Source organism: Hyperolius riggenbachi, chromosome 1, assembly GCF_040937935.1.
Source record: "Hyperolius riggenbachi isolate aHypRig1 chromosome 1, aHypRig1.pri, whole genome shotgun sequence".
NCBI lineage: Eukaryota > Metazoa > Chordata > Amphibia > Anura > Hyperoliidae > Hyperolius > Hyperolius riggenbachi.
The window spans coordinates 431,939,323-431,952,507 of NC_090646.1; the positions used below are offsets into that span (position 1 = coordinate 431,939,323).

The 13,185-nt window shown below is 41.0% G+C and overlaps 1 protein-coding gene across 5 annotated transcripts in view; it reads left to right on the forward strand.

Annotated features, from left to right (window-relative positions):
• AOPEP (aminopeptidase O (putative)) overlaps nt 1-13,185 on the forward strand; it is a 539,579-nt gene that overhangs the window by 457,693 nt on the left and 68,701 nt on the right. For all 5 annotated transcript variants that reach the window (XM_068237287.1, XM_068237306.1, XM_068237324.1 and 2 more), the window contains one exon: nt 6,444-6,560. In XM_068237287.1, coding sequence (XP_068093388.1) covers nt 6,444-6,560 — 117 coding nt within the window. The remainder of the gene's footprint in view (nt 1-6,443; nt 6,561-13,185) is intronic.

Consider the following 13,185-nt stretch of genomic DNA (forward strand, 5'->3'; position numbering starts at 1 on the left):
AGAGAGGTTGAGGGGGGGCTAGTGAGAATTCTAGGGGGTGGATAGAAAGACAGGAAATTACTAGGGGTCTGGTGGAGGAAGGTTAGTGAGCCCTGTTGCAGGCTCTGGATACAGTAAAGGCTGATAAGCAGTGACAGGGAAATAAAGAGGGAGACAGCACTCACCTCTCATACCTCCCGCTCTGTTTGCCTGGGGGAAGGGAGCTCTTGGCTCATCTCCATCTTCTCCCATGCTCTGTCCTCTGTTCTTGCTGTGCCAGCCAATGGGATTTGCAGGGGCAGGGCTCGGTGAAAGAATCAAGCAACTCACAGGAACGATCCTGTGAGAGGCGGAGCTACCCGCGATTTGGGGGTGGAGCTACCCGTGATTTGGAGGCGGAGCTAAGCGGCTGTCACGGAGGGCCTGGGGACAGAGGAGAATGCGGGGAGCAGGGGCCGGTACGGGCCCTAGGAGATCGCGGGCCCGGTCGCCAGTGCGACTGCTGCGACCCCTTCTCCTACGCCAGTGACTTGAACATTTCTCCATTAAGGTTGTCATATGTTATTTATCAGACACGACCACTTTCACAAAGTACTATATATATATATATATATATATATATATATATATGTATATATATATATATGTATATATATATATATGTATATATATATATATATATATATATATATTAGTAGTGTGTGTATGTAGATGGGCCCTCCCACACATCCCCTTTCCCTTCAACCCCCTCCCTATCCCCACACACACGCTTTTGGCCTAAGAAATAGGCCAAAAGCTATGACCTGCTGGTTGGTGGACTCTATTGTGCTTCCACTGCCCCCCCCCGCCCCATGCAAAGACCTGGTTTTGTAGCATGCCAATGACTGCAGTGTGTGCTTATGAGAGTGTTTTAGCATGTATATCAACCTGTCATCATTCTGGCCTGCTTCCTTTAGTGTCTTGTGCAGTTTCTGAACTGGCCACTAGAGCTCCAGAACCACAGTGATCCTGAAGCTCTAGTGGCCAGTTCGGAGAGCTGCAAGGGACACTAGAGGAAGCATGCCAGCGCGAAGAAAAGTAGCTATACATACTAAATTCCACAAAGCACTCTGCATAGTGACTTCTGCACACATCTCCAGCGTATATCCCCCACAGATAGGCTGACACCCCCCCTCCCCCCCCAGTTTACACCTCAAATCTGGGTGTCAAAAAGTTGGCAGTATTAGTTTTGAAAAATATGCCCGATTCTCTGTAGTCAGACAAGACACTCAGAGGCTCCTTTGTTAAAGTGAATTATAACTCCCATCCAATGTTTGAGTGTGATGCCCCAATCCTGAGATATCATCACTTCCTGTCAAATCTATTAATTTCTAAAATTTGTAGAGAACAAGCTAGTAGCCCTCATAACTCAGAGACGATGCATCCATCAGCTCTGGCCTATGAAGTTAGATGGCAAATTTACGTCATGTGTCCTAACACCTAAGGTGCGTACACACATGCGACTATAGTCGTTTGTAACGATCGTTCCCCGATCTTTACCAACGACGATCGTTACAAAAAACGAACCACCGACTATTAAGGCAAACGACGAACGAGCCAAATCGCTACAAAAGAAAGTTCTGTCTCGGCGGATTTTAACCAACGACGATCGTTTGCAAAAGTAGTACATCGTTGGAAACGATCGTTCGTACTAGGCTTGACATGCGCATTTCACTATTTCTCCATGGAACTTCTCATTTTTATGCGCAGGCGCAATAGTTGCTTTCTGTGATGTAACGTTCGTTCTAACGATCAGATCGTTACACACATTTTAAAACTATCTTTACTTAGGTCGTTCTTTCATCAATTAAAAGTTCGTTCGTCGTTCTTAACGAACGATCGTTGTCGCATGTGTGTACGTAGCACTACCCTGTAACATGTATAACATGAATATAGTGAGATTTTATCTCACTCCTGCTAGTTTCTCAAAACGTATCTGACTAACCATGGGTAAAAGTCTGCATCTGCTTATCAGTTAGAGCTAGTTAATCACCAGCTGCAGCTTTAATGGGCTACCTGTAATTTCCTCACTGGGTCAGTGGTGATTTGCATATTAGGAGGATTTTTTGCTCATCTCACTACTGATCTGTCTGACAATGTTGCATGGTCATTGTGAAGTAATATGAAATAATAGTTTCAACATCCAAAGAATCTTTTCAACTATTAAATCTGAAAATGGCAAAACCTTTAACTGAGGCAAGACTTTCAAAAGTACTTTGCAAAGATAGCAGCCAGGTTTGAATCGAATCCCTTGTTGTACTTTTGCTGTGATGTAATTTCCTTGTATTGGTTTACAGTTGGTGAAGTGAGTGTGTTTCCCTGCAGAGCACACTGTGCAGAGTGCTCCGTGCTTTGCAGAAATGCATTCCTTTACTGTGTGCCGTAATGGATTGACATGCACAAAGGGTTAATCTGCTTGTGAGCATTGTTTTCATTGAAGCCCAGCCAGTATTTCCTAGCCTCCATCTTCTTGTCCTTCTTTTTTTCCCCTCTTTAATTCAGTATAAACAGTTCTGGCTGTAGTAACTTGGATAAATATAGCAGAGAACCCTTTTCTGGTAGAAGAAGATCCCTTAGCATTTCTTAACCATTTTTGGGAAGAATTGATCTATCTGAAGTATGAGAAAGAGGGAGGCAGCGTCTGTAAATTGAAGTGACATCATATGTATTACTCCCATTGATCCGCTTTTAGACTACAGGCAGGATAAAAGGAAATGGCATCAGGGAGGAAGTATGCCTCATTTAGGCACAGATCCCAGCGTGATAATGAAGTAATAATAGAAAACACGCCACTATCAATCGCTCGCTGCATTAGTCCACAGCACATTTTCTCTCCCGAGGAGGATTTCAATGCCCTCATTCAAGTACAAGCTGAACCAAATGGGATATTCTGCATGCCAGCTGTAGTCTGATTTGTATGATCTCCACTCCTGGGTGTAGTGCTGTCGCTGGTGTTGGTGCAGGGAATGTTCAAGTGCAGACTTGTGTCACATTTCATGGCTGTGGAAAGGTCAGTAATCAACAGCTTTCTTGTGTGGACCCACCCGGAACCTGGCATTAATCATTTGCCCATAATGTATGGATTGACAGATTGTATCTGTAACTTGTGGGTGGTCTTTGTTCCCTGTAATGTGCGCAGATGGGTTGTGTCCTTCAACTGCAAGTTTCTACTTTGTTAAAAAAAAAAAAAAAAAAAAAAAGGAAAACTTTTAGTAATATAGTTGAAATTCTTTTCACTATTTAACATTCACTTGGCATGACAGCACTGCAATTACATATCTGCGTCTTTCAATCTCATGTTGTAGTACTTTATTTTGCATGATGTATTATCCTTGTTATACTTAGTGCATCATTGGCACTGAGACCTGCATGAATCTGCGCATTTATGCCTTTTCTGTTATTTCCACTCTTGCATGTAAAGCAGTTTCTATGCTGTAGGTCTTATTATGTATGCATTTGAAATGTTTGTCATGAAACTTTTTGGACAAAGCTCATAGCTCTCTAGCATTCAACAGGTTAAGGCTAATTTCCTCATAAAGTATGCTTTACATAAAATTGAACAGGTAGTGCTCTGAAAATGACGTGTACAATAATCGTCACATTAGTCCATAGTTTGGTGGGCCGCATTTGAATTTACATCTGGTAAATTGTACATACGCAAATTAATTTTCTGTATGTTTTAATGGGACATGTCAGATGATGATTGTATTTCCAGTGAAACTAACAGTACCTCGCCATAGCCCGGCTTCCTGAAAATTGTCAGATTGCTGTGTTATTGAACTAATATCGTTTTATGTGTAAATCTGGACTTGTCTCACCTTCTCCGGTTCTGAATTTGAAACTATATTTTTTATTTTTGTATTTTATTTTGAACAAAATGTAAATACCGCATACACTGTTGTATGGTTAATCGACCTATTATTGTTTAGGTTTGTTGAAATGATATGGCGTATTTTTCTTTTTTTTTTTTATCAACGTTTGTCTTTACTGTAGTCTTGAATTGTTCGATGTTAAACAAATATTATTTCATTGCCATTTTTAGTTCTCTTAATTAAAACTTCAGATCGTCGGAACCTGTTCTGTAAAATGTGATTTTTTTAAAAAAATAAAACTATTTTTAAAACATTTTTTTTCTATATACCAATTCAGATATTTTTACATTTTTCAACTGATGCTCTATATAATAATTTTTGTTATTTATCCATAGGAACCCCTTCCATATTTTTCTATAAAATGATTGTTTTTTATCATGTTCTAAAGAGAGAGGTAATAAGTAATTATGATTTGTAAGCGTCCTCTCACACTACAAAAAGCAAGTGCACTTGTGAAAACACAATATATTCACAGGTTTGTTTGCTTTTTTTTTCTGCATTTGTCATGCAATATTTTGTGTTTAGTATGCAATTTTTGTACATTTCCATTTGTATTTTGTAGGGAGTTTTTAAAGTGCGTTTCCTAAAAAGGAAGTTCCAGATAGATGTGGTAAACTCTGATCAGAAAAATGCATAGAAACATGTGTGACCATTTGTATGCATTTGTCTACTTTCACCATGGGCTTAAATGGATGCAAATGCACTTAGCAGTGTTTGTTTGAAAAATGCCCTGCTCAACACTGCGTGCAATGTAAAGCTAAAATGATCCCCTTGTACCAAAACATATGTGCTTGGCATTTCCAAAACACATACATCCTTAAAGACAGACAAAAAAAGAAAAGAAGAGACACGTATAGCGCATGAGAGAGAATTTTGTTTCAGGCTAATCCTTAGTATGTATGACCGTGTCACTTCACAGGTTTCTCACATTGCTTTGGAGCACTTCCTGGGCCTCCGTAGTGAACCAGTGGCAGTTGTATTGTGCGGTAACCTACACCTATTCTTCACAAGATCATTGTTTTCTTTTCCTGTAGGGCAGAAATCTAAGGACAGGTTGAGAAATGAAACTTATTCTATAAATGTCACTGTAGTATTATTCAAGTGTCACTTGTGGTGGCTCAGACAAGATGTAAGATACCTGGAGGCTTGCCATTGTTACAAGTGTTGTGAGCCGCCATAAGCTGTGTGGTGCCTCTGTAATTTACAATGGGCTGGAACACCTGGTTTACAGAAATAGTAAAACAAAATATAACAATGGCAGCGGGACTAGGAGGGAGGATGTGACACAGACATGTCAGACTCTTAAAAGATTAAACAGAATTCATATACCAATAAACATATACTTTATGAGCATCAAAGTAAGCAAGCTGTTTATTTTTTTATTGCATAAATGAAAGAAAACCAGGTTTCTTCTCAACATAGCTTTCAAAATTTGTATTTCATCTTCACAAGTTTTGGTTGCGTTTTACTTGTGGTTTTATATTTTATTTGATCATTTTGGGGTGGGCTGGGGAAAAGGGTTAGCAGGCAAGGTATTGGCATAGTGAGATGCCTGACTTGTGTAACGCTAACCATTTATCACTTTTGAGTGGATTTTAATCACTTTTATATGTGTTTGTTTTTCCGGTACCTGTAACCCTCAGATAATAATCTGTGACAGTACTGTAAGAATCTGTATCACACACACGGTTTTCTTAAAATAATTAAGTGTGTGTATAAATATATCAGACGTACATATAAAAAGGAGTCTGAGGCATGTTTTATACTGACATAATGCTGCTTCTGAACCCATGAGTGGATTTTATGAATCATCTTATAAGAAAAAAATCTTTGTCCTTCTTTTGCAATGTCTGTCTGTGTGACGAAGTTGGTAGATCAGTACTGTATGCACTCTTTGTTTCATTTGTTTTGCTTTTTTTGTTTTCCTTAATGGAAGGTATAATCATGCATTGTGCATATTACATTGTATAGCAACAGTTGTCATTGCAAGACCAGCCTTATCTGGTTGTGAGAAATTAAAATCTTGAATATTATCATGTTATAAAGGCAAATGAGGGGAAAGAGTGTGTGTTTGAATTTTACACATTTTTGTTGCATAATATACTGTTGTTTAAGTGTTGGTTCTGGACCATATTGGCAGATGCGTTTTACCTTGAATTACAATGAGCCCTGTTGAAGCAAGTGACAGGATGCTGTGCAATGTAGTGTGCAGGTTATGACCCACTACAGTTTCCACTCCTTGTACTTTTTTCACTCCAAATGTTTTTGCTGTATGAGCCCACTTTACATTTTCAGCTGTAAAACATGACTTGTTAAATAGATGCATAAAATGGCACCAGTGAGTTACTTGGAATTGTAGTGTTGAATGTTTCTCTTTATATGATACATGATACTGCAACATTGTGGCTTTCCCAATGTGGTGTTAAGTCTAATATTTGTGATTTATTTAGACTGAACAATATAGATATTTTACCAGAGTCACTTGAGAATGCCTTATATGAATAATTATGCTGCATTTAACAACTCCAGTAACAAAAGTGTTTTTGTTCACAGCTCCTTCCTGATCAGCTGGTTCTGCTTTTGGATTTGCTGTTGGAAGAAAACACATTATGCACCAAGACGCTGCAGTGCCTAGAGAGGACCTACAGCCTGCAGGAACATGACGCAGAGGTAAGGATGGAGCCAGCTTTCAAACACTAAGACAGGTGTTCTGTTGGCCAAAAAAATAAAGAGCAGATGTGAACCCAGTCACATATTATCACTGGTCAACAGCTCAGAGATGTCAAACTGTTTCATAGAAACTGTGTGCAGCATGTCTTTTTTGCTTAATTAAAGTAAACCTGAGATGAAAACAATATACCGCTTTATACTTACCTTGGGCTTCCTCCAGCCCCTTATAGTCTGTGGGCACCCCTTTGTGTCTGTTCTCATGCTGTCAGCCCCAGTAGTCGCCGTGTGCCTCCTTTGATTTGCTGTAATGACTGGAGAATTTTGCGCAGGTGCAGAACACTCCCGGAAATGGGTGCACAACCAAGGAGGTGTGCGGGCAAAGCTGTGCATACGCAGTAGTCCCTAACTGACTCAGTTGGGGACTTGACCTGGGCTGCCCAGTCCATATATGACTGGACAGGCACCAAGTGGGCTGGAGGAAGCCCCAGGTAGGTATAAATCCTTGTGTTGTTTTCTCAGGTACACTTTAATATCTGTTGGCTTCACATAATAATAGCTGGCCTGCGTGACTTTTTCCCAAGACAATGACATGTCTGAAATGGGGAGAGACCCCCAAAATGATTTCAACAGTTGTTTGGAACTCCAAAGATTTCTCTTCCACAGTAATATAAGAATCGGTGGGGAATTCAACTGATGGGGATCTGCTGAAACATTAGGTGTAGATAAGGTGACAGCGTGAAATCATTTGTATGTTATTCATTGTTCATGTAAACTTAAAGTCAGCATATGAAGGTCATGTTTAAGGCTGGATCCACACTATAAGCGCTTTTGTGAGCTGAGCACTTGCTGGGTGTGTTTTCCCATTTACTTTCATAAAAATCACGTAAAATCTTTATTTTGTGTATTTTATGTGATTTTTATGTGATTTTCACCATGATTTTAATGAAAGTGAATGGGAAGAAGCGCTCAGCAATCACAAGCGCTCACAAAAGCACTTATAGGCGTCAATTCACCAGAGAGGATTTACTAAGAGAAAAAAGGTAGGTAGTTCATCTCCTGAGGTATTTTAGCACTCTGGAGTCAATTCACCAGTGTGAGAGGACAGAGAGAAAAGTGTTCGATAGCAGGGGATAATGGAGAGATATGCATGAGGAAAGTGTGAGAAAGCAGAGAGTTAGGTAATCGGTATTAATGATTTACATGGGATACTTTTCCTCTCTGTAAGCTTGAAAGTGAAGCATTGTGGGTAGGAGGTGGAGTTTTACCACTACCTGACCAGAGTATTCCCGCCTTTTACTGCCGGATCATATCATAAATCATATCACGAGTGAGTCTGAACTTCTTCACCACCTCTGTCTCAGTAAAATTATCAAGAACTGTTCTCTCACGAAAAATACGAGGGGCGATGAAACAGACCCTCCTCCGCCTTCGTCTCCTCATAATAGAAGCAAGCTCTAAGGCCTAGTGCACACCAGAGCGGTGTGGCTGCGTTTTGCGATCCGCTTGCGGCTGCGGATACGCTTGGGTAATGTATTTCAATGGGCTGGTGCACACCAGAGCGGGAGGCGTTTTGCAGAAACGCATTCTCCCGGGCTGCTGAAGATTTTGGATTGCGGAGACGTTTCTGCCTCAATGTTAAGTATAGGAAAAACGCAAACCGCTCTGAAAAACGGCACTTCAGAGCAGTTTGCCAGGCGGTTTTTGTTACAGTAGCTGTTCAGTAACAGCTTTACTGTAACAATACATGAAATCTACTACACCAAAAATGCTTCACAAAACCGCAAAATGCTAGCTGAAACGCTACAGAAAAATAAGAAAAAGCGTTTCAAAATCTGCTAGCATTTTGCGGATCTGCTAGCAGTTTTTGGTGTGCACCAGGCCTAACAGAGTAAGCTCAAAAGGCTCCATCTTCCACAGCAGCAGCTGCTGTGTGAAAACCACGATATCTCCAGGTTCATTTAGGGGATAAAGAGATGAAAAAATAACGAATGGCCACACCCCCTTTCTTCCCTGGTGAATTGTGATTTGGAGAAAAACTAACTACTAACTATCACTTATTTATCTCATACTTATCTCACATTTATCTCTTGCATTTCTTTCTGTCGATATTTTCCCCTATACTTCTGGAGAATTGCTATTTGGAGATATCACAGGAGGTAAATTACCTCCCAAGAGATAAATAGGTTGGTAACCTCTGGTGAATTGACGCCATAGTGTGGGTCCAGCCTTAAGCAGCCCATACACTCAGCCGATTTTCTGGCCGACCGATCGATCGCGGTCGATCGATCGATCGATCGCAAATCGGTTGGCCAATCGACCGATCGACGGCCGATTTCGATCGATTTCGATGGATTTCCATCGAACTAGCAGGGTGGAAAATTTAGGTCGATCTGATGAGATTGCTTATCAGTTTGCATTGGCCTTAATGGAAATCTGATGGCAAAAAAATGCCATCAGATCGAATTTCAACAGATTTCAAACTGAAATCTATTGGAATTCTATCCTGGTAAAAAATGTTCTAAAAACGCATCAGATAGATCATCAGATGCATTTCTTATCTGTCTGCTGCCAATCTGACGAGTGTATGGGCACCTTTACTGTTTATTTCTTTTACAGGGTTAGGATAATGTTACTCACAGGCCGTTCGTTATTTGTTGATTTGTTGTAGAAGTGCAGCTTTTTAACATAATGCAAAATAAAATATCCAATACCTATAATGACTAGTCAGAGATATGAATTTGTCATTTTATGCAGACTGTTTGTTGCTGATTATGTTACAGTGGTAAATACCCATGTCTTCCACAAAATTGTTTTGGCTTATGTGATCATAGCTATTAAAATGTACATCAGTTTAATGCATTGGTTTCTGCAAAGTACTTGGCTAACAAGGTATTCTCAAATACTCCCACGCTTAAGCAATTCCGCAATGCAGATTTCATGATTTTATGCTCAGTAGTGGTCTGAACAAGATGCTGCATATCTGTTCTGTAGTAAGCCTATCAGCTGTGTAGCTGTTATAAAAAGTGATTTAACCAAAGTCAAATTCTGGGCATTTTTTTAAATTAGTACTTCCTTTCCCCTATAGGTACCGCATTCTGTGGCAGACTGGTTATGTTTTAAAAACAAAATGTACTGCTGTCTCAGAAGCCTAAAAGTCATGCTTCTTGCTACCAGCCCTAAAATATACCCACACACCTGAACTGAGAACGTTATGGAGGCTGGCAGATTTATTTCCTTTCAAACAAAACAGTTTGCCTGGCTTTCTGATCATTTGTCTCTAATGCTGGGCATACACGGCATTTTGCTTCCTTATCAATCGAGCCGCTGATGGCTCGATTGATACTATCCGACAGGTCCGATGACCTGCCTGATAGATTCCCCGCTCGATCCCCGTCGGCGGACAATAGTGGGGAATCGAGCGGCTGATAAAAAGCGCCAGCAGGGATCAATCCACGCGCACACTCGGTTGTGCAGGGATGCGCCGGCATCGAGCCAGCGGCTCAATCCGGCACATAATTGTATAGGTGTATGCCCAGCATAATGCTGGGCATACACGGCATTTCGCTTCCTTATCAATCGAGCCGCTGATGGCTCGATTGATAATATCCGACAGGTCCGATGACCTGCCGGATAGATTCCCTGCTCGATCCCCGCCGGCGGACAATAGCGGGGAATCGAGCGGCTGATAAGGAGCGCCGGCGGGGACGAGCAGGGATCGATCCTTGCGGACGTGCGGGGATGCGCCAGCATCGAGCCAGTGGCTCGATCCGGCGCATAATTGTATAGGTGTATGCCCAGCATTAGACCCTGAATGCAGCTTAGTTGTCTCTGACTGAAGGTGTGTGATTCAAATACTGCTGCAGCCAGAGAGATCAGAAGGACTGCCAGGCAACTATTATTGTTTAAAGAGACTCCGTAACAAAAATTGCATCCTGTTTTTTATCATCCTACAAGTTCCAAAAGCTATTCTAATGTGTTCTTGCTTACTGCAGCGCGTTCTACTATCACCATCTCTGTAATAAATCAACGTATCTCTCTCTTGTCAGACTTGTCAGCCTGTGTCTGGAAGGCTGCCAAGTTCTTCAGTGTTGTGGTTCTGTGATGCATCTCCCCCCTCCAGGCCCCTCTCTGCACACTGCCTGTGTATTATTTAGATTAGGGCAGCTTCTCTCTTCTCGCTTATCTTTTACAAGCTGGATAAATCCTCATCTGAGCTGGTTGGGCTTTCACATACTGAGGAATTACATACAGGCAGAGCTGTCTGCACTCTGCAGGAAGAAACAGCCTGACACTTCAGTGGAAGATAGCTGCAGGGGGAAAGAAACACACAAATGATCTCTTGAGATTCAAAAGGAAGGGTGTACACAGCCTGCTTGTGTATGAATGTATTTTCTATGTGTGGACATACTGTACATCAACCTACTTCCTGTTTTGGTGGCCATTTTGTTTGTTTATAAACAAACTTTTTAAAACTGTTTTTAACCACTTTTAATGCGGCGAGGAGCGGCGAAATTGTGACAGAGGGTAATAGGAGATGTCCCCTAACGCACTGGTATGTTTACTTTTGTGCGATTTTAACAATACAGATTCTCTTTAAAAGGAACTAAATATGGCAGCTACCCTTTCCCACTTACTTTAGGTGTACTTAAGGCCCTCTGTGTAAAGGCTATTGCCAAAGAACTCTAGGGTGTGCCTTCCCACACCAACTGTGAACAGGTTAATGAGAGATGCTTTGTTCGTTTGGTATTCTGTACGCAGCAGAAAGAGGAATGGCAAGAGGAGGCATACAGTTGTCACGTGACCACCACTTGTGATCTAAATCTGAAAATATAGTAATTTGTGTGTTTTATGGGATCGGGCATAGATTTAAATAATAAATAAGTGTTTGCGTGTGTGTATGCTGGGGGTAAGCGGGATTGCAGTTATGATTATGCCTAGAGCTCTGTTCGTGTTCAGTCCTGCTTGCATGATCCTATTGCTAAATTATAGTCTGTGCAGGCATCTTCAGCAGCATATCTTATACTTCACTGGCCCTGCTCCATTAGGCCTGCTATGGTCGTAGGCCCACTCTTTGAAAATGCCAGCAGTCTTCCAATATTTGTTCTCCTGCAAATTGTTCATGCTGTTATGCACATTAATTATTATTGATAGTGCTTTCCATCTTCATCAACTTCAGAATCAAAAGTTACCAACTGAAGGATGTGACATTTCTCGGGTGTGAGCCAATTGCTGTAATATGTATAGAGATGAGGACTCTTTTTGTTTCAGTGTATATAATGAACTTTCTCAGATGGCTAATAAGCCTGAAAATTGTAATGTGTTGGATCAAAGAACAGTGATGCAGTTTATGACATCATAGCATATTGCATTATCCTCAATGACTGAAATTATACAAACCAGTGAGGTTTTTATCAGTGAATAGAAATTGGGCTAAATGGAATGGCAGAGGGGACAGATCTACTACTCTGTGTGTATGTTAAGGTTATAAATACAAAGATACTAGTGCTAATGATCCACCTATACAAGATTGTGCCTAATTTGGCTAGGTGCATGTATGAATGGCCTTGACAGGAAATATTCCTTTCATTGAAAGCTGGCTATAAGACTTTCATATTCCATCCTGCCTGCAGTGTCCTTTTTTGAAGATGCAATCACAAATTATATAGGAAAGAACACTGACTTGATCACTATAGCACTTCCAGCCTTATTATATTTCTGTACTTTTGCAGCCATAGCTTGTGTGAGCCAATTCTGAAATAAATACATCAGTCACACTGTCCAAATCGTGCCTGAATTGCCATTTTTATTAATGGCTTACCAGCCAGGGCACTATCTGCAAAGAGTTTGTATGTTCTCTCCGTGTCTGCGTGGGTTTCCTCCGGGCACTCCGGTTTCCTCCCACATTCCAAAAACATACAGATAAGTTAATTGGCTCCCTCTAAAAATTGGCCCTAGACTACAGTACTTACACTACATAATATAGACATATGGCAATGGTAGGGATTAGATTGTGAGCTCCTTTGAGGGACAGTTAGTGACAAGATATATATATATACACTGTACAGCGCTGCGTAATATGTCGGTGCTATATAAATACTAAATAATAATAATAATAATAATAATTGGTCGACAACTTGAGTTCTGCTGTTTCCTTCAGTGATTTGCCAATTTACACACAACATGGCCATCTACCATTGCAGTTCCTCTAACCAGCTGCATCTCCTGCTTGTCCTGTGTTCCAACATTTCAGCATACCCATCAAAATAGCATACAAATGCTACTGAGCATGTGCAAAGTCATGCAGGTCATAAATTATCCCCATAATGCCCATCAGCACTACTAACATTGCAACCCGAGTTAGCAGCCTGGGTCCTGGTGTGCACTGTCCAATATCCAAGTGGACATAGAGTTAGAACAAAAAGTTATCCGAGTGAAGCGAGTACCGGGCCCGCAGACCAGCGAGCGTGCAAGGGGACACTGATTCTATTAAAAAAGGAGAATATCACTTTAAATGTATGCTATTTTGTCAATGTATGCTGATTTGTTGGTACTCCTGCACCCTCTCCTCTCCATAGAACAGGATCTTCTACTGGGCGATCACTTACAAAGAGATCAAAGAAGAACT